Source organism: Malurus melanocephalus, unplaced genomic scaffold (assembly GCF_030028575.1).
Source record: "Malurus melanocephalus ecotype Western Australia unplaced genomic scaffold, MMel_1.1 scaffold_279, whole genome shotgun sequence".
NCBI classification, from domain to species: Eukaryota; Metazoa; Chordata; class Aves; order Passeriformes; family Maluridae; genus Malurus; species Malurus melanocephalus.
This window is the reverse complement of record NW_026623511.1, coordinates 841075-865041: the sequence shown is the minus strand read 5'-3', so window position 1 is coordinate 865041 and position 23967 is coordinate 841075. Positions and strand designations below refer to the sequence as shown.

The 23967-nt window shown below is 53.9% G+C and overlaps 4 protein-coding genes across 4 annotated transcripts in view; 3 read left to right on the top strand and 1 right to left on the bottom strand.

Moving 5' to 3' along the window:
- Positions 1 to 23967, top strand: part of LOC130579562 (uncharacterized) — a 45189-nt gene that overhangs the window by 9490 nt on the left and 11732 nt on the right. The gene's annotated exons all lie outside the window — the stretch shown is intronic.
- AARS1 (alanyl-tRNA synthetase 1) lies at positions 791 to 15861 on the top strand. Its single transcript, XM_057376436.1, has 21 exons — positions 791 to 859; positions 2225 to 2433; positions 3024 to 3212; positions 3797 to 3942; positions 5098 to 5289; positions 5732 to 5876; positions 7117 to 7262; positions 7797 to 7905; positions 8000 to 8150; positions 8508 to 8632; positions 9255 to 9399; positions 10001 to 10179; positions 10689 to 10802; positions 11078 to 11284; positions 11903 to 12087; positions 12495 to 12603; positions 13278 to 13391; positions 13657 to 13776; positions 14233 to 14319; positions 15196 to 15309; positions 15595 to 15861. The coding sequence occupies exons 2-21, from the start codon at positions 2290 to 2292 to the stop codon at positions 15778 to 15780; spliced, it is 2907 nt and encodes a 968-aa protein (XP_057232419.1). The 5' UTR covers positions 791 to 859; positions 2225 to 2289; the 3' UTR covers positions 15781 to 15861.
- EXOSC6 (exosome component 6) lies at positions 15930 to 17627 on the top strand. The gene has a single exon (XM_057376444.1). It carries the CDS (start codon positions 15993 to 15995, stop codon positions 16845 to 16847), a length of 855 nt encoding a protein of 284 aa, XP_057232427.1. The 5' UTR covers positions 15930 to 15992; the 3' UTR covers positions 16848 to 17627.
- LOC130579555 (RNA-binding Raly-like protein) lies at positions 18421 to 23695 on the bottom strand. The gene is made up of 7 exons (XM_057376447.1): positions 23659 to 23695; positions 22641 to 22719; positions 20652 to 20699; positions 20164 to 20312; positions 19711 to 19824; positions 19302 to 19456; positions 18421 to 18939 (listed from the first exon to the last, which is right to left on the bottom strand). The coding sequence occupies exons 1-7, from the start codon at positions 23693 to 23695 to the stop codon at positions 18901 to 18903; spliced, it is 621 nt and encodes a 206-aa protein (XP_057232430.1). The 3' UTR covers positions 18421 to 18900.

Here is a 23967-nt window from a genome sequence, read left to right as displayed (position 1 = left end):
TGAGTGCCACAGCTCCCTGCTCCCTCCATGGGAACAGGCAGCATCATTGTTGCAAAATGTGGAATGTGTCAGTCAGAATTATCTCAAGTCAGGATGTCCATTGATGCAAGACCTTTGCATAGTTTCAAGCCTAATCAGTAGGAAAGGAGACCTAATCACTGCAAGAAGCAGCAGCCAGCATCCCTCACTCAAGGACATTCTGGAACTRGCAAGATTTAGGATGACATTGCTAAYTTGGCAAAATACTCYAGGTCAATGTATCTTAGAGCTGAACTATCTTCATTGTAAAACTAAAAATCACACTTACACATCAAAAAGGCTCTGCCCAGGTGAGGACCCTTACCCTGAACATGAGCAGAAGTTAGCTGGGGTTACATTATTTCTATGAAAAGTACTTATCAATCGTAACAGWAGCGCTGTGCTTGGGAAGTTATTAACTTTGAATTTCTGTGTATAAACAACACCACAGAAAGTCGGAGGTGTGCTGGATTGTTGAATGCCAGSGAGCACCCAGGCTGGGGCAGCTTTTAAATAAACAATCGGTGTTTCTCTTGTCACTATCGGCTCGTTGCGCACCAGAGAACGATCCCAATTTTTTGGGGAACATCCCCGCGCCCTCAGGGYGGGCACCCTTAAAATGGCGGCGCCCAGTGAGGCCTCAGCCCGCCCGCGTCACGTGGCCGCCGCGTCCCGCCATTGCATCAGCCGGGGGGCGGGGCGCCGCGGGGAGGGGCGGGGCTGGCACAAGACTGACAGTCCCCACAGCCAATGAAAACCGGCGTCCAGCGAAGGGGCGGGGTGGAGCGGGCGCTGCGGCGCGGTCGGAGGAGCGGAGCGAGGGGCGGCGGCGGCCGCGCAGGTACGGCCGGGGGGTTCTGCAGGGGTCCGGCTGCCGGGTTTGGCTTCTACAGCCCTGTCGGGATCCGCGGGCACAGGGGAGACGGGCATGGAGAGGGCAGGGCGGGAGGGTGGCGGTGGCGATGGCGATGCGCTGGTCGCGCCGCATGCGGGCCCGCRGGGGGATGTCGGGCGGCCGGCGGCGCTGCCGGGCAGCGCTGTGCGCTCACCCCTCCTCGGGCACTGGAGAGCGGGTGTGTTTAGCAGAGGTTCTGGGATAGGCCCTGGGATTGCCGCTTTGCCTGATCCTCCCCTCGGGTCCTTCCCGCCTACAGCATCGAGGTTGGACTCGATGATCTCAGAGGACTTTTCAAATCTAATTGATTCTGTGGTTCTGTGAACTACTCCCAGGCCTTACTCCTGTGGGGTATTCCCGTCTCTCTGCGCCGCAGCAGGCTGCTGGGAGCTCGCTCCCCTCCATGGATCCGCATTGCGCTCTGCTGTCAGGGACAGCCCGGTGTTCCCGTAGGAMGCGGGCGGTGCTGTCCTCCAGGCTGTCACCTGCCTCTGGTGTGCGTGTGSGGATGTCGGTACCCTTAAGGCTTCCCGACATCCTTGGAGTTGGCTCTGCTTTGAGCAAGGAGGGTGGAAAGGTGATATTCAGGGGTCATTTCCAAACTTGGCTCTTCTATGATTTAGTTATCAAATMATAGAATGGTTTGGATTGGAAAGGACCTTAAAGCCCATCTGGTTTTAACACCCCTGCTATAAAGCAGGGACACTTTCCACTAGACCATGATGCTCCAAGCCCCATCCAGCCTGGCCTTGAACACTTCAAGAGACGGGGAATCCACAGCTTCTCTTGGCAACTTGTGCTGGGGTCTCACCACCCTCACAGGGAAGAATTTGTTTCTACTATCTAACTTAAACCTCTCCTTTTTCCGTTGAAAACTGTTCTGCCTTGTCATGTCATTATCTGCTCATGTAAAAAAGTTGCTTTCCCTCTTTTTTATAAGACCTCTTAAATACTGGCAGGCTGTAATGATGTCTCCTCACTCTCTGCATTTAATGACCTTGAATTGCTTTGATGACTTGGCAGTCCCTCTGTCCCCAGTAAGGCGAACACAACCTACTGAGTTTCGTTTTCATGTGAATTTGATATTTTAAAACCATATATTTTCAAAGAATGGGTAACTTGAGGTAAAGCCCCAGAAATCAGGGAGGTTGGGGGAAAGAAAGTYTGAGGTTGGGCCACCACTCTTTGGGACAGACCAATGGTTGAACTGAGGTGCTGGTGAAATGTGGGGAAATGCTTTCAGGAGTTGGAGACAGTGATCCTGATGTTCAGCTTGAGCTGACAGCACGTTGTTTGTTTCTCTTTGTTCAGACTGCACTGAGGTTTTGCCTCTTTCCTGCCACTTGCTTTGGGCAGCGGCGACTTGGAGCTTCCAGATGGAGACCCCACTCACCGCCAGCCAGATCCGGCAACGGTTCATTGACTTCTTCAAGAAAAACAAACACACCTATGTGCATTCATCTTCTACAATCCCCCTGGATGACCCCACACTGCTCTTTGCCAATGCCGGTATGAATCAGGTAGGATTCCACCCTGGCACTGCGGTGCTATGAACATATCMTGTTGGAACCTGTGAAGCTGTTTGAGAGCTGTTGGGAAAATTGTTGTTTTCTCCGTCTTCCTTCTGGTCACAAAAAGATGGTTGGTATGTMCACTAGAGACTGCTCTGTGCTCTCACAAAATTGTCAAGAGCTCTGGGGGAGGTTCCTATGGTGGGAGCACTGCCAGTCTCACTTCCTTGACCCTTGGKTCCACAGCTGTCCTGGCAAAAATGACTAATGGCATCTTTGAGAGCAGCTGAGATTGGGCTRCTGCAAGGGCTCTGTTGCAAATCAGTTTTTAATTTTTGGCAGCTGGGAATGTGACAGCTTTCAGTCCCTTTGGAAGTCCAGGCTCTAGGAACACCTGTGTGTGTGCAAGTGCTGATTTCTGGGCAGCATCCTTACGGACAGAAGCAGTAGGTTTCTTTCTTTAAGGTTCTTTGGGTATGCCCAGACTAGTGATACCATGACAAAGATGACACTTAACTGCCTTGCTGTTGCTTGCAACATTTGAAAACATTTGAGGTTCTGAGTGCTTTCTTCAACTGCCCTTTTTTCTCTCCTGTCAGTTCAAACCCATCTTCCTCAACACTATTGACCCCTCACACCCGCTCGCTAAACTGAACAGAGCCACCAACACTCAGAAGTGCATCCGAGCAGGGGGCAAGCACAACGACCTGGATGACGTGGGGAAAGATGTGTACCACCATACCTTCTTTGAGATGTTGGGATCCTGGTCCTTTGGGGATTATTTCAAGGTAAAACAGTCTGGGTGCAGCTCTGAATCTCTTGCACACATKTAAGTGTCTCTGTGAACTCAGCAGAGTAGTTGCCAAGAGGAAAGAGAATATGTTGGCACAGAGGTGCATGTGGCTTCTTTGGAGTAAATGAGCTTGGAAGCTGCCCCAACCCTGCAGAATGATTTGAGATTAATTACTTAAGTTTGCAAAGCTGATTAAATTAACTCTGCTAGTTTGGAGTCTTCAGGTAGAGGCTTTAGTGGCTGTCCTGGAGATGTGGGGACTTACATGTGCTATGCAGCTATGACTGACCTTCAAACAGGAGTGATTATACAATAATGATTTATTTTCCCAAGCTTCTCATGTTGTATTCAAAATCAGAATTAAATTGGAGGCAGTGAACATGCTAGGATTTAACTTGCCTGCATCAGAAAAGTCATATGAGATGTTTCTTTTGCCCTGTTCACTATATTAATTTGCCTCTTTCTTATGTCAAAAATTGGAAAGGTTTTGGCTGCTGCTACCTTCGGTAGCCAGTGCTTTGGATGTTGAAGAGAAGCTATCCTTACATTCACTTGCTGACCTCATGTTTCCTTCTGCAGGAACTTGCTTGTAAACTGGCACTGGAGCTGCTCACCAAGGAGTTTGGCATCCCTCCTGAAAGACTCTATGTCACTTACTTTGGTGGRAATGAGGCTGCAGGACTGCAACCAGACCTGGAGTGCAAGCAGATCTGGTTGGATTTGGGGTAAGGCTGTTTACTGAGGAAAGGGTGAATGTTCTGATGAGCAATAGTAATTTATTTGGATTGGATATTAGGAAAAAATACTTGACAGAAACAGAACACAACAAGCTGCTAGAGCAGTGGTGGAGCCACCATTCSTGGAGGAATTAAAAAGCTGTGTASCTGTGYRYTTGGKGGCATGGTTTAGTGATGAGCTYGGCAGTGCTGGGTTGGACTTGAYGATAGGAAAGGTTTTTTCCAAGACAGATGTTTCTATGACTCTATCATGGCATGTGTTATGTGGCAGAACTCATATAATAGATTTAAAAAAAATTAAAGTGTCACAAATAACGTTTACAGGGTGGTGGAGTTTCCAGACCCAAGGTAGRTATTGGTATTTGAAGATATTGAGAACTCTGGTTTCAGAATCTCTTGTGTAAGCTTAAGGAGAGTTCTGGGTCAGATGGATGGGCTTTGCTGCCCAGTGTGGTGCTGCTGACAGGATTTGAGATGATGAKGGAATCACAGAACCRTGGAATGGTTAGGKTTGGAAGGAACCTTACAGCTCATCTCATTCTAGCYCCTCTACCATGGGCAGGGATGCCTTACACTAGACCAGGCTGCTCCAAACCATGACCAACCTGGCCTTGAACAGGAATGGGGCAGCCACAGCTTCTCTGGGCAGCCTGTGCCAATGCCTCACCATGCTYAGAGGGAAGAATTTATTCATAATAYATAATATGCATCTGCCCTCTGTTAATTTAAAGCCCTTCTATCATTCCATGCCCTTCTAAACAGTTCCTCTCCAGATTTCTTGTAGGCCCCTTTTGGTACCGAAAGGAGACAGCAAGGCCATCTCTTCTTGAGGCTGAACAATCCAAATTCTCTCAGCCTTTTCTCATAGAACAGATTCTTCATCCCATCAGTGTCTTCTTGYTGGTGGCTTTGCTGAGGTGTTATGTAAATCTCTGTCTCCACATGGGATGAGTGCCAGGTCCAGTGTTCACTTGATCCCCTCAGCAGGGTTCCTGAGCCTTAGGCTCTTGGACCGGTCTGTCTCAAGACTATGAATTCATCASCACATCTAGGGAGCTTGCGAGCTATGATTTCTCTGGCACAGCCTTTAGTTTGGGGAATTCTTTTAGTTAGCTTTGTTGCTCAATAAATTTCTTCTTACAGGCTGGCTGAGGGCAGGATTCTGCCTGGCAATATGAAGGACAATTTCTGGGAAATGGGAGACACYGGCCCCTGTGGCCCTTGCAGTGAAATCCACTATGACCGGATCGGGGACAGAGATGCCTCACACCTGGTCAATCAGGATGACCCCAACGTCCTGGAGATCTGGAACCTGGTGTTCATACAGTTCAATAGGTGAGCCAGACCTGCTTCTAGCTTCCAGGTGAGCCAGGTTGCTCCAGCTCAGTTTGGGAGGTTGCTTGGGCTGCACATTCTTTAACTTCCCCTGGCTTGCTCTCCATTCCCAGTTGACCAAGAGCCAAGCACTTTGTGATGTTGTGTCCTTTTGCCCACCAGTAAAGAAGGTGTTGGTTGGGCTGTGCTGCCTTTGGGACAAACTGAGAGCATTGTCTCTCTTTATCTGCCAGTAGTTCAGTAGGGAATAAGTTATTGTCTGTTCTGGGTCTAAGTTGCTGAGGGTCTTGTTAACTATATTTTATCAAAGCTGTCCTTTGTGTAGCTCATGCATGGGACCATGTCACAAATATGATGGAACTAAATCTCATGGAGATGAGGAGACAGATGGGGTTCCCCCTGCAAAGCCTCCATCCTTAACAGCTTACCCTTTCTTTGGCAGGGAAGCTGATGGGACACTGAAACCCCTTCCTAAGAAAAGTATTGATACTGGGATGGGCCTGGAAAGACTCGTCTCTGTGCTGCAGAACAAGATGTCCAACTATGACACTGACCTTTTCCTTCCTTACTTTGAAGCCATCCAAAAGGTATGAACTGGAGCCTGATGTATCTGTATCCTTTCCCTGAATCCCTGGGGAATGGATCCCAGAGCCTTGTWGGACAAGGTGGTCTCTGTTTTCCCAGCTGCTGTGAGCCCCACACATTTGCACTTTCCTGAGCATAGGAATGTGGGCTGGCACAGTAATTGCTGCCCTGGGGCATGTTTCCAGGGGAAAACAGGACAGTGAGTGGTGCAGGTTTCCCAGCCTCTGTAAACTGTCCTGATGGCAYACTTCTTGGTCCTCTCTTTGTGGGAGATGCTCTGCAGTCAGCCATTGCCAAGTGCTACTTTTTTGCCATGTGGTAGAGAGAAACSCAGAATCAGTTTGACCTTCAGTCTCACACCTGGAACGTGCTGATCTGCAGAAAATTCCCTGAGACAGGAGGTCTTTGCCCTAAACCATGACAGTCACTTGCAGAACTGATGTGCTGTTGCTGCATTGTCCTGGGTGGGGACCATGTTACCATGCTGGGAGTTCTGTGCACAATTCCAAGCCTTTTTTTTTTCCTCTGTGGAGGAAGCGGAGCTTCCTGGCTGCAGATCGTGCTGGATAAAATACAGGGTGAAGAGCCCAGGCTCCTGCTACCTCTCAGGAATGAGGGGCAGGGCTCCAGAGTTGGAATTGGAGAGCTGCTTTTCTAAAGTGCTAAATCCACTGGCTAGACATAGCCCCTGTGTTCTTCTCTGCCTTCCTGCAGTAAGCTGGGAGCCTGGCTGGAGGGACTGTGCCTGTGGGGAGAGGTTTGCACTATGTGCAAGCACTGCATGGTTACAGTAGTATCTTTCCCTAGGGTATGGATAAAAACACCCTAAAAGAGGAAAASTGGGACCATCTCCTGTGTGACAGAACTTGAAAGGTTTCTTGGYTGGGCAGGTTATGCCAGGTTGGAGTCCTTGAGCCAATGTGCAAAACAGATGATTTCCTTTCACTTTCTCTCTCTCCATCTCTCTTGGGCTCTTATAATGATGGGATAAATTTGATTTTTTTTTTTTTCCCTCTAGTCTGGAGGGCTTTTGSCCATGGAAGTGCAGGCTGTGGCACCATCCAGAGCCTACAGCTCCCTATCTTCCCTGACTTCACTGAGTCACCTTTTTCTGAGAGGAATGCTCCTCCTCTGTGGCTCTGGGCGATGGGGTGGGCTTGTCTTCTGAGGCCCTTCCTTGATATTCTGCCATTGTGCTGCTATCTRTAATTGTCCCCTCTGCTCACTGCCTTCTCTGCACAGGGCACCGGTGCCAGGCCATACCTGGGGCAGGTTGGGGCTGAGGATGCTGATGGAATCGACATGGCCTACCGTGTGCTGGCTGACCATGCACGGACCATCACCCTGGCCCTCTCGGATGGGGGCAGGCCTGACAACACTGGCAGAGGGTAAGAAGGAGCTGCTGCATTGCCACCACTTCCATTCTGTTCAGTATGACTCCTCTCAGAACTCTGGGATCTTTTTGGATTCTTCATTAAAGCAGTGGGTAGCAGAGAGTTTGCTCGGGATATTTSATGCTTGAATCACTGTAATAAGGTCCATCCAAAAGGTCACAATGCACAAGGTTCTTGTGATCAGTAGTATTCTGTGCCAGCTGCTACATAGGATCACTGTGGGCAGACAGGCACAAAGCCCTGCTTGGTGAAGTGCTGCTGTCGAAAAAGTAAGGAATTTTGGACTGGGAGAGGCTGTGCTGCAGGTGCCACTGGACTCAGTAAGCTCACAGGGAGTGTGGGTCATGGAGCTGGGGTCTGGCACCTCACCTGTGCCTTACTGCTGCCATGAACAGCTGTTTGAGGGAAAATGTGGGAGAAAACCTTTTGCTTTTGGTGCTGGGAGAGGGTGCTGGTAGGTGGATGCTGGTGGAACCCCTGAGAATGACTCGGGGGTGTAACTTTGGCATGGGCTCTCCTATTCCCTAGGTATGTGCTGAGGCGGATTCTCCGACGGGCTGTGCGCTACTCCCATGAGAAGCTCAATGCCCCCAAGGGTTTCTTTGCTACTCTGGTTGATGTGGTAGTGCAGTCACTGGTAAGTTCTCCCACTCCGTTGTATCTGCTGAAGACTTCCTTTGCTGSGCTGTGCAGATCTCCATGCTGAAGGGCTTATCCTCTTGGGTCTGCAGGGAGATGCCTTTCCTGAGCTGAAGAAGGACCCAGATATGGTAAAGGACATTATCAATGAAGAAGAGGATCAGTTCCTGAAAACACTGAGCAGAGGACGTCGCATCCTGGATAGGAAGATCCAGAGCCTTGGGGACAGTAAAGTCATTCCTGGTAAGGTGATTTCTGTCTGGATGCACCATCAGGGCTCATCTAGGTGGGGAAATTAGAGTTGGTGGAAGATGGTGAGAGGACCAAGTTGGAGTCAGAAGGCATGTCTTAGGTCTGAACCACCTGTCTCTCCTCTGGTCTATGCTCACTTGATAATGAATCACCTGTCTATGCTCACTTGATCAGGTTTCTAAGTTGCCCAGACACAGATCTCTCTGTTGACAGGGAGGAACCTTTTGGATGTTCACGTTCTCCAGACCTGTTTGCTGTCCTGCCMTAGCTCAGAGCGAGTGGGGAAGCAGGGAGGGGAGCAGTGACTCAYGGAATGTGAGAGCTGACTGCTTTGCCCTTTCTGTGCAGGTGACACTGCCTGGCTGCTGTATGACACCTACGGTTTCCCTGCGGATCTCACTGGGCTGATTGCAGAGGAGAAGGGCCTTGTTGTGGACATGGAGGGCTTTGAAGAAGAGCGGAAAAATGCTCAGGTAGGTAACAGCTCCAGGGAAAGCTGCTGTATGAGTGGGCAGGAAGAATTCCCTTCTTTGCAGTTTGCAGTCGTGAGCTGCGCCTTTCTTACTGAGTCTGCTCACACCCCATATGCCCCAGTGTCCTGTGGGAAAAACCAGGACAACTGCAGTTGCTGTGGGACATGTCTTTTCTGTACAGCTGGGTTTGGTTTTGCTCACTAGCAAAGCTTGGAACCTTGAGCTGAGCCTTCAGACAGAGATAGTGGGGTGCTGGGAGCACCTCTGCTGTCCTGTTCTGGTTAGGGAAGTTATTCCCTTTCCAAAGACCAGTGTCCAGGCAGGTCCAGAGCCTGGGTGCCTCTCACAGCACATTTGCTGCAGCAGCAGGGAACGGCATTGATCAGCTGGGTCTTACCCTTGCTGGGCTCAGGCTYACTTGGTCTGCATGCTGGAACTGCCTCCTCTAAAGCCAGAAAAGAGGGGAGCGCTCCAGCTGCTAGCACACAACTTCSCAGGGCAGAGCCTTAAATCATGGAGTGCTGAGGCATGTGAGTGAGGTGTGCAACTAGGCTGGTGTGCATAGGTGTTTCTCAAACCTTGGTGCTTGACAGTTCATATCTCCAACTTTGCTCATTGGCAGCTSAAATCCCAGGGCAAGGGTGCTGGAGGGGAGGATCTCCTCATGCTGGACATCTATGCCATTGAAGAGCTGAGAGCCCGAGGGCTGGAGGTGACGGATGACTCCCCAAAATACAGTTATGCTTCAGATCTGAGCGGTACCTATGGTATGAAAAAACCTTCTCACCAAAATGTTCTGCTACTAAACCTTCTCTGGCATGTATATCTGGGCTTCCATTTCCTGGGACATGGAGTTGGGAGTGGAAGGCTGTGGAGGTGAATAGTCTGCTTGTTACTAGTCAGCAGGGAAAGAGACAGGCTGTTCAGGGGCTACTGTTCTGCTATTGCCAAGTTAAGGGAATTCCTGTTCCCTGCAACTTTGTGTCTCCACACTGCTCAGCTGCTCCTTTGCCAGTGCTACAGAAGGCTGAGTTTCTGCTTGGCCTGTTGGAGGGTCCTTGCCTTGCTTGCTCTGGCTCCTCTTCCTGCTAGTTTTTTTGATTTGATGGAGATTCAGGAGGTTGCAGGCTCATAGCCATGTGTGTGCTGACCTTTTGCTGCATAGGTGTGGAAGGCAGTGACTGTCCCTGCTTGGAGGGCACTAAATGAAATTCCCAGCTAACTGTTGCCTTACTTCTTTCTCCTTAAATGTGGTAGCTGCCATGAGCTCCTGCAATAACTGGGAGGTGTTGCTGTGACATTCTGCTCCCTTGTGGTGTCTATAAGGTTTTCCTATTTTACTGACACTGCCTGTCATCCTGGTGGCAGATTTTGGGAGCCTCGTGGCCACAGTGAAAGCCATCCGCAGGGAGAAGAAGTTTGTGGAGGAGGTTTCCACTGGCCAGGAATGTGGGATAGTGCTGGACCGGACCTGCTTCTACGCCGAGCAGGGTGGGCAGATCTATGACCAGGGCTACATGGTCAAGGATGACGACAGCAGGGAGGATGTGAGTGGGCCTGAGAGCCTTTTGCTAGACTTGGTCTGACTTGGGGCCTGGGCAGAGGGGGAGAAGGGGCTAAGCAAGGACCAGCAATTTCCTATCCATGTCAAGTGTCAGGCATTGCACAGGGTTCCTTTCTGGGGGTGCAGCATGGCATGGATATGCTGGAGTTTTCTTCCCCTTGCTTCCTGAGGAACTCAGCTTGGTGCTGCTGTCACCAGAGTGTGGGTCTGTGGTGGTGGTGCTGGGATTGCCGAGCCCAAGGGCAGTGCTCTCAAGCTGTGATGGGGAGCTGAGGTGGGGAACTCTTTCTGTGCACCGTAACTGTGCCCCACCTTCACTCACTTCTCTGCCTTGCTGTGTGCTGTACCTGGGAATGCTCAGCTTTCTCCAGCACACACACCACTCTGGCTCTCAGCTGGGACTTTTCCAGTTGCAGCTTAGATCTCTGGCTGGATGATGTCTTCTCTTGGCCTCTCATCCTGCTCACATGAGGCATTTGTCTCTTTGTACAGAAAACAGAATTCACTGTGAAGAATGTGCAGGTCCGAGGAGGCTATGTGCTCCACATAGGAACTCTGTATGGGAGCTTGAAAGTAGGAGATCAGGTCCACTTGACTATTGATGAGGTGAGTTAAGACACGGTGTAATACATGAGTTTGTCTCTTTTCTGGATTTTGTCTTGTTTCTTTTCATTCGTGCCGCTCTGGGGCCTGATGTTTGGGTCCTGCTCACCCTGCAGCACATGATCAAGCATTATGATCAAAATGTGATCAGTTGTTTGTGGTGTCCTGGGCTAGTTTAGGATTCTGTTGGAGCAGGGCATTAACCTCCCCTTCAGCTGCTGGAGATGATCATGGCTCTGGGGTGTAGGACCCCATCTAACAATGGCTTCCTCCCTCAGGCCAGGCGGAGGCCGGTCATGAGCAACCACACGGGCACCCACATCCTCAACTTCGCCCTGCGCTCCGTGCTGGGGGAGGCTGACCAGAGGGGGTCCCTGGTGGCACCCGACAGGCTGCGCTTTGACTTCACAGCCAAAGGAGCCCTGTCTACCCAGGAAATCAAGGAAGTTGAAGGGATYGCCAACCAGATGATCGAGGAGGCAAAGGTGGGTACAGGTGACARGTTGTGTACCTTGAGTCCAGGTTTTGGATGATCTGGGATGCTGGGAGTTTGGCATGCAGGAGGTTTCTGAGTCTGCTGGTACATTGCTGTGCACTAATTGCCATCACCTCAGAGGGTTTTGAGTGGGAAAACCCCATGTGGATTGTTCTGTTYATTGGTGTCAAGCCCTCTGTAGGGTTGGAGTGTTCCATAACTGCAGTAGTGTCACATCAGCTACAAGAGCCAGGAAATTTGGCAGAGTAGTTTTGCAGGCCTGGCTGGATTTACAGTGTGCACCCAGACAAACCAAGTGGCAGGAGAGTTGCTCTCTCTGGTGCCAAGTGTCAGAACAAACCCTGAGGCTCCCTGGAGTCTGTGCTTGGTACCATTTGCATGTGCAGTAGCACACAGAGAGTCTGAGCAGGACGTACTGGGACTTTGGAAGGTGGGGCATGTGCTAAGAATTTTGTGATCCTTGCAGCTCAACAAACCCCAGCTCAGGTGAGGCACAAGGCTTCATTTGTAGTATCTTTCAGAGGAGGAAAATTCCTGGGAATGTGGGTCCTCAGTCACAGCTGACAGGACTGGCTCTTACCTGCATCCCTTTCCTGTTCCTCTGCAGCCTGTGTATGCCAAGGACTGCCCTCTCGCAGAAGCCAAAGCTATCCAAGGACTTAGGGCAGTTTTTGACGAGACCTACCCTGATCCTGTCCGTGTGGTCTCCATTGGCATCCCCGTGGAGGAGCTGCTGGCTGACCCCTCTGGCCCTGGGGGTTCCATCACCTCGATTGAGTTCTGCGGAGGGACGTGAGTACCTGGAAAGGCTGCAGGGGGGCTGAAAAAGAGTTCCTGTGGAGCTCGAGCTCCTGGGAATGCCGTGAGCGTACACTGGGCACAGCCAGGGCAGAGCTGGAGGTGGTGGTGATGATGTGCCTTGGCACACCAGTCCTGAGTCAATCAGTCTTTACAATTTTTGCAGGCAGTAAACTGCCTGTATTGCCCCTGCCCTCACACAGGGTCYCTGGCAGTGCTGGGAGCACAGCTCTTGCCACCCTTTCCTCCCTCATTTGCTTTTAGCACAGGTTTTTTCTGCCTATCCCCACACTTGCTGCATCTCCCTGGCAGGATTGATGTCTTGTTTCTGTGCTGATTCTTGCTGAGATGAGAGATGGACTTCTAATTCTCTTGTGTGTCTGTTTGGGTTCTTTCCAAAGGCACTTGCAGAACTCCAGCCACGCTGGCCCCTTTGTGATTGTTTCAGAAGAAGCAATTGCTAAAGGTATTCGGAGGATAGTTGCAGTCACCGGGGCTGAAGCTCGGAAGGTAAGGGTAGGCAGGAGAGATCCCCTGTGAAATTCCACCTATTAACCCTGTGCYAAAGTTAATTTTGTTTGAATTTGCACAGTATCCCTGTCAGCACCAAGGAGAATTCTCTGAGTGACTCATGGAAAAGGGTGGTGATGTTGGCAAAGGCCATGCTGGAGACCCCAGCTGTACTACAGTCAGAGTGGGGAACACAGGGGGAAGTCTCAGCTGTAAATGTTGTGGCAGAGAAACCTGGGTGGGCGTGTGGGATGGCTCTGGGGTTAGCTCAGGTTGGTTTTGCAGAAGGGCTGCAGATATAGAGCTCTGAGCAGCTGGCAAGGCTGGCAGGAGACTGGTGAAGTCTGAGAACCCAGTCCTCTCCTGCCGGAGGCAGTGACTTAGGATGTGAGCTGGTGCTTGCTAAAGTGGGAGAAAGGGATTTCATGGGGGAGATGATTTCTCTTTTGGGGGAATCTTGGCAGTCCTGGCAAAGAAAGAGGCCTGGGGCCTGTGTACCAGCATCACACTCTGATTCTGGTCAGGTGCTGCCTGCTTTGGCCCTGTGGTTTCCCAAGACATACTAAGTTCTATTCTGGGGCATTCCAGCATTCTTCACTTCTTCTCACTCTAGGGTGGCCAAGAGCCACTGTTCAATATTTCTGCTTGATTTGACTCAGGCTGTATTCTCCTAGGCCCTCAGGAAAGTTGACAGCCTCAGGAAACTGCTGTCAGCCTTGGAGGCCAAGGTCAAGGTCCAGACAGCTCCCAACAAGGATGTGCAGAAGGAGATCGCAGATCTCGGTGAGGTGAGGATGGTAGCAGTGCTCTACTTCCCCAGAGTGGTTGGAACCTTGATTGCCAGCAGTGGGTGGTATCAATAAGACTCGAGTTCACCTGCCTGCTCCTGTCCCTTGGATACTGCAGCCAGCACCTGCTTCCTCATGTCATTGGCACTGGGAGAGGAGTGGAGCTTACTGAGCTCTACCAGTTGAGGCAGAGGTTCATAGGTGCTGCATCYCCTGTCGTGGTCACTGGCACCTTTAACCCTCTCTACTTGCTTCCCTTTTGCAGACACTGGCCACTGCTGTTATCCCACAGTGGCAGAAAGATGAACTGAGAGAGTCTGTTAAAGCACTGAAGAAAGTCATGGATGACCTGGACCGAGCAAGCAAAGCTGACATCCAGAAAAGAGTRAGCCCTGGACTGGAGTAAAGGACAGTGTGGGAGGGCTGTGGGGTGCCCCCTTGGGAACTCCATTTGTGTCCAGCGTGGAAGAGAACTGATCTGTGAGATTGCCTCCTCACACTGTTCAACCTTCCAGCTTCTGCTGCCTCCTGAAGCAGAATTACCTCCATGCCTAGGTTGAAGCATGGCAGCTTGTTCCTGCCCTAATGGTGCCCCTGGGTGCAGGCTTCCTCCTGGATCCTGAGTTTTCTGGAGGGGGAATCATACATATCATGCTGTCTTGTGGGCCACATACCTACCTGTCAGAATATTTTGCTCCTGGCTCCACAGTGTGAAGCTGCTCCAGACTGGGCTGTGGGTGTGTTTTGGCACCTTTGGGCCCTCTGTCCCTGCTCTACCCAGGTGGTTCATGTGTCCACACACAGTGTGGGTGGTCTAATGGCTGACTGCTGTCGTCCTCAGGTGCTGGAGAAGACCAAGCAAGTCATTGAGAGTCACCCTAACCAGCCATGGGTCATCATGGAAATGGAAAATGGAGCCTCAGCAAAGGTATGGAAAGACCTCATGTCAAGTTCTTCCCTGGCCAGGGGTGAATCTGCTCCTTCCCTCCTCCACACACAAGTTTTTTCCAAGTGATTTCTATTGGAATGAAAGCTCCCTTGTGTGCACMGTGTCTCAGTGCTGAGCCCAGCAAGTATCAGGAAGCGGAGGCTGCTTGTGCCTGGGCTTAGACCRCTCTGGGTTTAGTGCCCTGTTAAAATTTTCTCTCTGGGACTCTTGGAGCTGATCCCACTCACTCTCTGTGGCCACCACCATCACCATGRTGCCCACACTTCTGCTCCCATTGGGTGCTGTTGCAGTGTTTTCCCCAGCAGAAGGGTGCATCCCATGGGATGGCAGTGCTGGCAGCCCAGGGAGCTGCATGTTCCCAATCCAACCAGAGCAGCACTGATTTGCTCGCCAGAGGACCCACTCCTGGGCTTCTGTGCTGCATCATGCTGTGTGTGTGGGCGAGAGATGGTCTCCTTGGGAATAAAGAGATGTGTGGCAGTCTCCCTGGTTTCTGTCCTACCTGCTCTGTCTGGGAACATCTTCATGCTGCCTTTGAGTTCTCCTGACTCCCTTTGGAACAGCTGCTCCCTCCTGGGAGGAGCTTTTTGCCCTCCAGCCAGTACACTCASGCAAAGGTTCATTCTGGGGCTGCTTCTGCCAGTTTCTGGATGCCTGAAGGTGGGGAAATAAGATTCTTCTTCCTGCCTCGGGAAACATAGCCAGGGTTTATGTCTGCTGCCAAGGCTTCTACACTGCCAGGAATGTGAAGATGGCTCGTAGTTGGAAGGAGATGCTGCTCCAGCAGTTGGGACTGGAGCTGGGCTGAGTGCAAGCGCAGAGAGGCAGTCATGTAATGATTTTGTTCTCTTACAGGCCCTGAACGAATCTCTGAAGCTCTTCAAGACTAACTCCCCTCAGACTGCTGCTATGCTCTTTGCTGTGGATAATGAAGCTGGCAGGATCACCTGCCTCTGTCAAGTACCCCAGGTAACACCAGGACTGCATGCCTGCCTCTCCCTGAGCCTTCGTGGAGGAGCTGCACCCTCCAGGCAGGAATAATCTAAAATAACACAGCCACAACTGATGGGAGCTTAGCAAGAGCCACARCCCTCGTGCTTGGGCTTATTGTCAGGCTGCAGAAGTGAAGGAAAAGGACTTGTGCCTTGCAAACAGGGAAGGGGAAGAGTCAGGACTCGACGCAGTGGTAGTCAGGGGGCAGGAGACTSTTGTTCTTCCCTCAGTGCTGACCGCTGGGTTTCTTTTCCTGCCCAGGAGACTGCAAATAAGGGCCTGAAAGCGAGCCAGTGGGTGCAGGAAGTGTCTGGCTTGATGGACGGCAAAGGCGGAGGGAAGGACATCTCTGCGCAGGCAACAGGCAAGAACGTGGGCTGCCTCCAGGAAGCCCTGAAACTGGCCACGGACTTTGCCAGGCTCCGGCTGGGGGAGCTGAAGAACTGACTGAGGGGGGAACCCCTGCCCCTTTGTCTCCCTGTCTGTCCTCTGCCTGGGATTCCTGTCAATAAAGGCCCCCTGCCCCGCGCTGTGCGCCCCGGCTCTGCTGAGGGGAGGGGACGGGAGAGGATGGGGTGGGATCGTCCTGCCAGTCACAGCCTGGGCCCGCCCTCTGCTCGTGCCCGCCCCCTGCCCGCCCTCACGGCGTACCGCCGAACATGCCGCTCGATCACCGCCGCCTCTGCGGCCCGGAGGAGTCGCAGCCGCCGGCGCTGTGGGCAGCGATCGCGGCCGAGGATGAGGAGGACGAAGAGTGCGTAGGGGCGGCGCCGCGGGACCCCTGTGCCCTGCGGCCGCTGTTCGCGCGGGCCGGGCTGCTGAGCCAGGCGCAGGGCTCGGCCTACGTGGAGCTGGGCAGCGGCACCAAGGTGCTCTGCGCCGCCTGGGGCCCGCGGGAGGCGGCCGAGCCCGGGCCGGGCCGGCTGCTCTGCGAGTTCCGCCGGGCGCCCTTCGCGGGACACGGGGCGCGGGGCCGGCCGGGCACTGCGGCCGAGCGGGAGGCGGAGCGGGACGCGGCGGCAGCGCTGCGGGAGGCGCTGGAGCCGGCCGTGCGGCTGGGCCGGTACCCGCGGGCTCGCCTGGCCGTCAGCGCGCTGCTGCTGCAGGACGGGGGCTCGGCGCTGGCCGCCGCCATCAGCGCCGCCGCCCTGGCCCTGGCGGACGCGGGCGTGGAGATGTACGACCTGGCCGTGGGCTGCGCGCTGTGCCGGCCGCCCGCGCCCGCCGCCTCATGGATGCTGCAGCCCGCCGAGCCCGAGGAGCGCCGCGCCGCCGCCCGCCTCACGCTGGCCCTGCTGCCCGCCCTCAACCAGGTGTCGGCCGTGCTGGGCGGCGGCCGGGGCGGCCCGCCCGAGGACTGGGCTCAAGCCCTGCGGCTCGGCCTCGATGGCTGCCACCGGCAGTACCCGGTGCTGCGGCAGAGCCTGCTGCGGGCCACCCAGCGCCGCGATGCCGCCGCCGCCGCTGCCACCGCCGCTGCTACCGCCAGTGCCGCCGCTGCCACCAATGCCTGAGTGCCCGTGAGAGCTGCGTGCCCCATTCTGGAGATGGGCTCATCTCCCAGAACCTGTCCAAACTGCCTTCARTGCTACCGGAGACCCTTGAGGCCTTCCTGATCCATACCTCGCTGTTGGGGATTAAAAGAAGTTTACTTTTAGAATATTAGAGGTTTGTTAAGTTTAAGCTTAAAGTTTAATTGTTACTGCTGGAGAATCCCCTGATCCAACCTGATCCGTGCCTCATGCTGCTGGAGAGCCTCCTGAGCCTATCCATGTGCTGCTGGAGACCCCCTGGTGCTGCCCACACAGCTGGAGGCCCAAGAACTCTGCTCAAGAATGCCAGAGTGCAGCTCCACCACCACTGGAGAGCCCCCAAAGCAGCACCCACACTACTGGAGCACCCCAAAGTGCACATGAGGAGCCCCCTGTTGCTGGAGACCATTCCTGACTGGCACCACAGGATCCAAATAGCCTTGCACGCTGCTGAAACACCCACAGGAACAGTCTCCCTACTGCCTCAGCAGGMAGAACCTGCCTAAGACCTCCCTACAAGCAGCTGCCAGCATTGTGAGACCCCACATCTCACCCCGAGGTGATCACAGCACCAGGCTGAGACCCTCTCTCTAAGCTCCGCACCATAATTATCCACGCAGGCAGCATCCAGGCAGCACCGGGCAGGAAGCACATCGTGGAAACACGTCATGGCATGGACTGTGCATCCCTTGGACTTCAGGGTGATAAGAGTTGTGTTTTGTAAGTTTTTTCATAATAATAAATCATCTTTTTTTCTGATGAGTCTTTTGCCTGCRGGGCCCTGCCTCTGCCTGCATGGCCAGAGGTGGAAGGATGCACTTCCACAATTGGGRTCACTCCCTCTGCTCCCACTTGTACTTGAGGAGTGCCAGGGAAGCTGGGTGCTTCCTTGAAATCAGGATATTCCTGGAGATGGAGTGGAGCAGGTTGGTCCTGTCTGCCAAGYTGCACCATGGTGGGCTGGTAGGGAATATTCTGGGTATTTTCCATTTGAAACAGGGCAGAGCTGCACTCCTGCCTCTGGTTTGAGCTGTAGGAAAGGCAGCATCCAGGTAGGCCCTCAGAGCTGCGGGCTGTGTCTGGCAGCACATAAAATGGGGTACAAAAATTAAACATGTACTTCAGATATTTAAAAACTGCATTRGAGTCAAATAACCAAAGAAAAGAAATACAAATTATTTTTGTTCCCAACACAGCACACTCTTTTACCAGAGCAAATTAGAAATACAGAACAAGTTCCTACCAGTGAGAGAACGATGACCAAGAAATGAGGGACATGGACCTGAAACACGATGCTGGGGAGCACAGTGARGACCAGGACTCCATGGGGCAGGCCAGGGGCCCCATAAAGCTCTTACTGGAGTCCTGCAGGAACAATGCCTGGCTAAGAACAGCCTGTGGMAATCCAGTAAGGAAAATACATTTGGGAGGGGCAAATGGGAATGATTGAGTTGGCATTGCCCCACTGCTGGTCCTGCAGTTTGGCACCATCCCAAAATCCCAAAAAAAGCCTCCTAAAGCTGGCTTAGGGTGGTTCTTCCTGTGGTGGCATGCTGAGCAGCTCTGAAAGCCACTCTTTTCTACCCATGCCTGCTGTACCAGTTCCCAGGATCTGAAAGTTGGGATGTGACCTGTGCTGTAGGGGTGGGAACCCTGGGCTACTTTCTCTGTGCTCCACAGTATCATGTGGCTGAGGTGATACTGGCAGCAAGGCAGATGGGATTCGGGATGCTCCTTTAAGATACGGTCCTTTTGGTTTTTTACTGCTCCCCTCCCTCCCCAGGCCACCTCTGCTAATCCATAGGTTTGAAAAGAGGAAGAAAAAGAAAAGAAGCACACTGGAACACAAAAACTTCTCTCGCCAGAGCTGGCTGGCAACTCCCAGGGTGGGACACAGGGCTGCCAGTGGCAGGGGATGGCCTTGCTGAGGACAGGCACCTCACGTGTGTGGCACTGCCTGGAAGCCTCAAAAGAAATAATGACCACAAGCTGGGATGGACTGGCCATACGGGAAGGCCACGGCATCCCAGTCCAGCTACTGGCTCCCCTCAGGGYCCGACCTGTGGGTTTTCACCTGTGAAGAGAAACACAGCATGGCCATCAGGATCAAATCCAGCACCCTGCTCAGCACAGGGGTGCCTGGGATCCCACACGCAGCTGGGGGATACAGGTGTGGGAGCAGCACATTTGGCAAAAGGTATTTCTGCTCTGAGGGTTTTTTGTAGCCTCRGTGCTGGAGTGATGCACACGCAGGTGTTTGCTGCAAGGTGCTTGGGGATGTTCTGGATGTCCTCGAAGTTTTAGCCCTGGCCCACAACTGGAATGGCTTGGGGAACCCTGATGGAGTGTTTCCTTTATTCCTGGCATCAATCACTAGCAAGCAGGGGTGGCTTTTAGGGAAGCAGAGAGCCTCACAGGATTAGGCCTTCCTCTTACCATCTCCTCTGTGTCTGTGCTCTCCTCGGCAYTGTCGATGTTGTGCAGGCCGTTGTGCCCATCAGCCTCYGTYCCCTCCTTCCCCCRTGACTCCTCTCTCCCTGGAGATGGYGACTTTGTGCTCAGCTCTTCCCTCTTCTCACTTTCCATGGACCCTGTGAAGGCAGAGACAGAAGAAACTTGGGATATCTGCAAACACCAGCCCTGTCCTTGCCAGCTTCCCTTGTGCCAGCCAAAAAAACAGGCTCTTCACTGCCAGCCCAGAGAAGGGAAGGGATGCAGGGAATCTGCCCAGGCAGCTCTGGATGTCCTGGGCACACAGGGAGAGACCTCTTACACCCAGCTCAAGGTCCAGAGCTGCCTGGCATAGCCATGCAASGTTTGGAGGGGCTGCAGCTGGTCCCCTCACCCGTGAGACGCTCTCTCCGCTGGTCCATGTGGTCCAGACTTTCCAGCAGACTGTCCACCTGTGCCTTGATCTGGCTCAGCTCCCCCTTGATGGAGTGCAACTCTTCGGCTCGCACTGCAGGGAGAGGAGCCATGAGGATCCCACCCAGAGCCAGGAAGACACGCCATCCTGGACAGCCACCTCCGGAGCATCTCCCTCTGCAGGGCATTCCCCTTCCCTGGAGCATTCTCCTCCACCAAACATTCTCCTCTATGAAAGAAMCTCCCCACTGGGCATCTGTGGGGAGCAGGAATGGATGCAGAGGACAGCCAGCACACCAGTGGAGCCCAGGCTGTGTCTGCTGGAGCTGGGGACTCAGAGCAACAGAGTCAGCACCAAGTGGAGCCTCTGGGTTCTAATACACTGAGTTGCAAGATTTCTGCTTTCTCTTCCTCCCAGCCCTGTTGCACTAACACTTCCTCCGTCCTGTTGTAGAGCTGGTGCTGCTCCTCGTCCCAGGCTGGGGACTCAGGCTTCTCTTGCTTCCTCCTCCCAAATGAGTCCGTCTGGTCTTGACTGGGATGCGGTTAATGAGCAGGGGGATCTTCTGGTACTCGTACACCCTGCAAGGGCACAAGAGSAGGGTGGCATGAGCACAACCTCAGATGTGCAGCAGCAGCCCCTGCCAGCCAAGAGAGCATCTCCTGAGGTCCCTGTGCAGTAAAGGACCCCCAGCCTGGGCACTGCCCTGCCCGCACACTGTCCCTGCCCCATGTATCCATCCCCCAGGCCCCCAGCCAGGGGAGCTGCAGCTCCTCAAAATGGGGAAACACCACTGAGCCCTTGTCAAAGGCATGGGGACAGATGCTCAGGGACACCCTGCTTTTCCACAATCAGAGATACAGTCACATGCCAAACCCACACATGCTCAGCTCATCTCGCTCCTGGGGTGCTGCGCTCACCGGCACGGGATGTCATCCCTGTAGAGATTGCAGTCCAGGTCACAGTTACTGCAGAAGGGCGAGAGAAGAGAGGGCTTTGAGGGAGATGATGAGAGTCCCCAGGGCAGCATCAGCAGGGTCTGCCCTCAGGAAGCTGCATTTCGAGTGCCCAGTGTTAAGTTTCACGGTTGTGGCTCCATACACACACTGTCAGCTCTCTTGGCTCCAAATTAAGAAGTGATCTGTCAACAGATCACTTCCACAGCAGGCAGTGACATTCCAGTAATAAATCATGCACTCTGGACCAGGGAGTGGGGGAAGGAGAAGGAAGAAGACAAGGAAGAGGAAAGATGCTGAAGCTCATTTTGCTGCTTCAGCTCTTGCAGATTCAGGGAGTGTAGGATTAAGTGAGGGGAGACAAAGCCATGCTCTGAGTATCACTTGGAGCAGGGAGCCTTCATGCTGCCAGGAATGAGGGGCCAGGACAAGGCCCCCAGGGCTCCAGCTGTGGCTGCTGATGAACTTGTCACCGCAGGGTCAATGCAGGAGCTTAGAGAGAGCTGGAGGTCTGCTGGGGGCTCGCAGGCATGCTGGGCTGCTCTGCCTAGGCCAGGCTTGCCCGGCCCAGAGGGCAGCTCAGAGCCCATCATAGGGCAGAGGCATCCCCTTGTCCCTCTGCCACTCTGCCTTCTTCAAGAATTATCTGCACAGGACACAGTCCACAAGTGCCAGCCCTTCTGGTGAGGGTGAGCTGGCAGCTCTGGGCAACCAGGACCYGCCTGTTCCTGTGCTTTACTCACAGGGTACAATTTTTGGGGTGTGTTTAGGAAGCTTTTGGTCCAAGCTTGCTGCCTTCATCACTGTGGTGGGGACGGCAAGTCCTTTACATCCCCAACTCCTGCTGTCAGGGGGGAAGGTGGTAACCTGCCCTGGGGAAGAGGGGATGGGCAGATGGAAAGGTGTCCTAACCTACATACAGGGCACGGGGGAAGTGCCCTCTCCAATGGCTTCTGATCCTGCATGGAGCCCATGCCAAAAGGGAGGGGGATGCCACAGGGCACCCTGTACTTTGGGACAGCAGTTGACCCTGCAGCGCAGCTAACTTGGGGTCTAGCACCCAGCTGGGGACACAGCAAGGGATTTCCTGGCTCAGCTCTTAGCACAGAGCATCCCCTGGGAAGAGCAAAAGCAGTGGCTGCCATGCTSTAGTGCCCAAGGGCTGCATCCCTTCAGCTCCATGGCAACGGGCAGAGCAATTAGTTCAGTCAGGGCATTCACAAAAAGCTCTAACAAGACAGGAGCCCATCTCTGATCCCCTCCTCACCACACATCCACTGAGATGTGGAACCAAAAGTACACAGAAATGGGGACCAGCTCTTCATCTACCACTTGTACCACCATCACCATCACCTATTTTTCTCCTCAGGATGACACCTCTGTGTGCCTCTRCAGGCATGTCTGTCCCCAAAAGCCAGCATTTTAAAGCCACAATTGCAACTGACATGGATACAGAATCACGGAATCGCATAAAAGTTTCAGTTGTAAGAGTCCTTAAAGGTCATCTCATTTCAAACYCCCAGCCATGGGCAKGGACASCTTCCACTAGMCCAGGTTGTTCCAAKCCCCATCCAACCTGATCTTGATCACCTCCAGGGATGGAACATCCACAGCTTCCCTAGGCATCCTGTGCCGGGGCCTCACCACCCTCACAGGGAAGAATTTATTCCTTGAGTCCAATCTAGACTTGCCCCCTGACAGTGTGAAGCCATTACTGGGGGGCAACATCTGCAGCAGGTGTGGAGATCATGGTGCTTGTTCTCCCACGGCCTTCAGATGGGAAAGGGGAATCCCATTAGTGACAGCCACCAGGCAGGGGTGTCCCTAACCACTCCTCCCAGCTGGAATAGCCCGTGGAGTGAGTGACAGAGAGCAGAGAAGGAAGAGAAGCCAAGTGTGTGACAGCCCCCAGCTCCCCGTGCAGCCCTGCCCACCCCACACACAGGCACTCACTGGGACAAGCTGCTGCTGTGCTGCCGCTTCTGGCCCAGCCTGGCCCGGCTCGGCTTGGGCTCGCTGGCCATGTCCAGATCTGAGGGGAGAGAGGAGGGGARTGAGCAGYGGAAAGAAAAGGGATTRCCAGCATCCTACTCCATACAGACAWGTCTCTGACACCAGCTTCYCAGCCATGCTCCATTCTGGATGGAGATGTCCCGCTGCAGAGCTGGCAGATCTCTCCAGATTTAGGTTTTTGGGAAGAATGGCAGCAGCCCAAGATTTTTCCAGAGCATGTAATGGCTCCATATTCTCGTCCTGGTGGAGTAATGGTGTGGGGGGAATAATGCATGGGGGGYCATCCCAGTACTTAGAGGATATTCCTGACCTGGGGGCTATTAGCATGGGGACATCCCGGTATTGAGAGGACATCCCTGACCTGGGGTTAATGGCATGGGGATGTCCTCAAACTTGAAGAAATCCCTGTCCGAGGAGGGAATGGYATGGGGACATCCCAGTACTGAGAGGATATTCCTGTCCCATAGCTAATTCCTGTGGAGAYGTAATGGCACGGGGGCATCCCTGTACCGGCAGGACATCCTTGTTCCTTGTCCCGGGGCGATGTCATGGGGAGGACCAGGCATCCCGGTAATTGGGAGGTCATCCAGCCCTGAGGAGGGACTGGTAACGCTGTGGTGGGCACCCGGGAGGGAGCCGAGCCCGGGTGGGGGGCCTTAGAGGCACCAGTAGGCTGCAGGGGGACACCCCCGCCTCGGTCAGAGCTGGCGGTGCCGGGCGAGCATCCCAGTGCCGAGCGAGCATCCCGGTGCTGGGCGAGCATCCCAGTGCCGAGCGAGCATCCCGGTGCCAGAGCATCCCGGTGCCGAGAGAGCATCCCGGTGCCGAGAGAGCATCCCGGTGCCGAGAGAGCATCCCGGTGCCGGAGCATCTCCCCGGAGTGGGGAGCAGTAGGAGAGCCGATCCCGCGGGAGGGGCACTCGGGGAGGGTGGAGGGCCGGATCCGGCCGGTACTTACATCTCCAGCCCGCGTCCCCGCTGCCGAAGAGCGTCATGGCCCCGCTCCGGCCGCGCACCCCGCACCCCGCACCCCGAGCCCCGCACCCGACCSAGCGCGCTGCCACCGGGCGCTACCACCGCCGGGCGGGGGGGCCACGGGCCGCACCACCATGGCCATGCAGGGGGCACCGCGCCCCGCACAGTGGTCTGTGGCACCCCCACTGCCCGTCCCTGSCCGCCCCTCTGCCGGCATCGCGGGACCGGGCTCACCCTGCCCCGGGCATCTCCATCCTCACCCGCATCCTCCCGGGGCTCCTTCCAGCTCCAT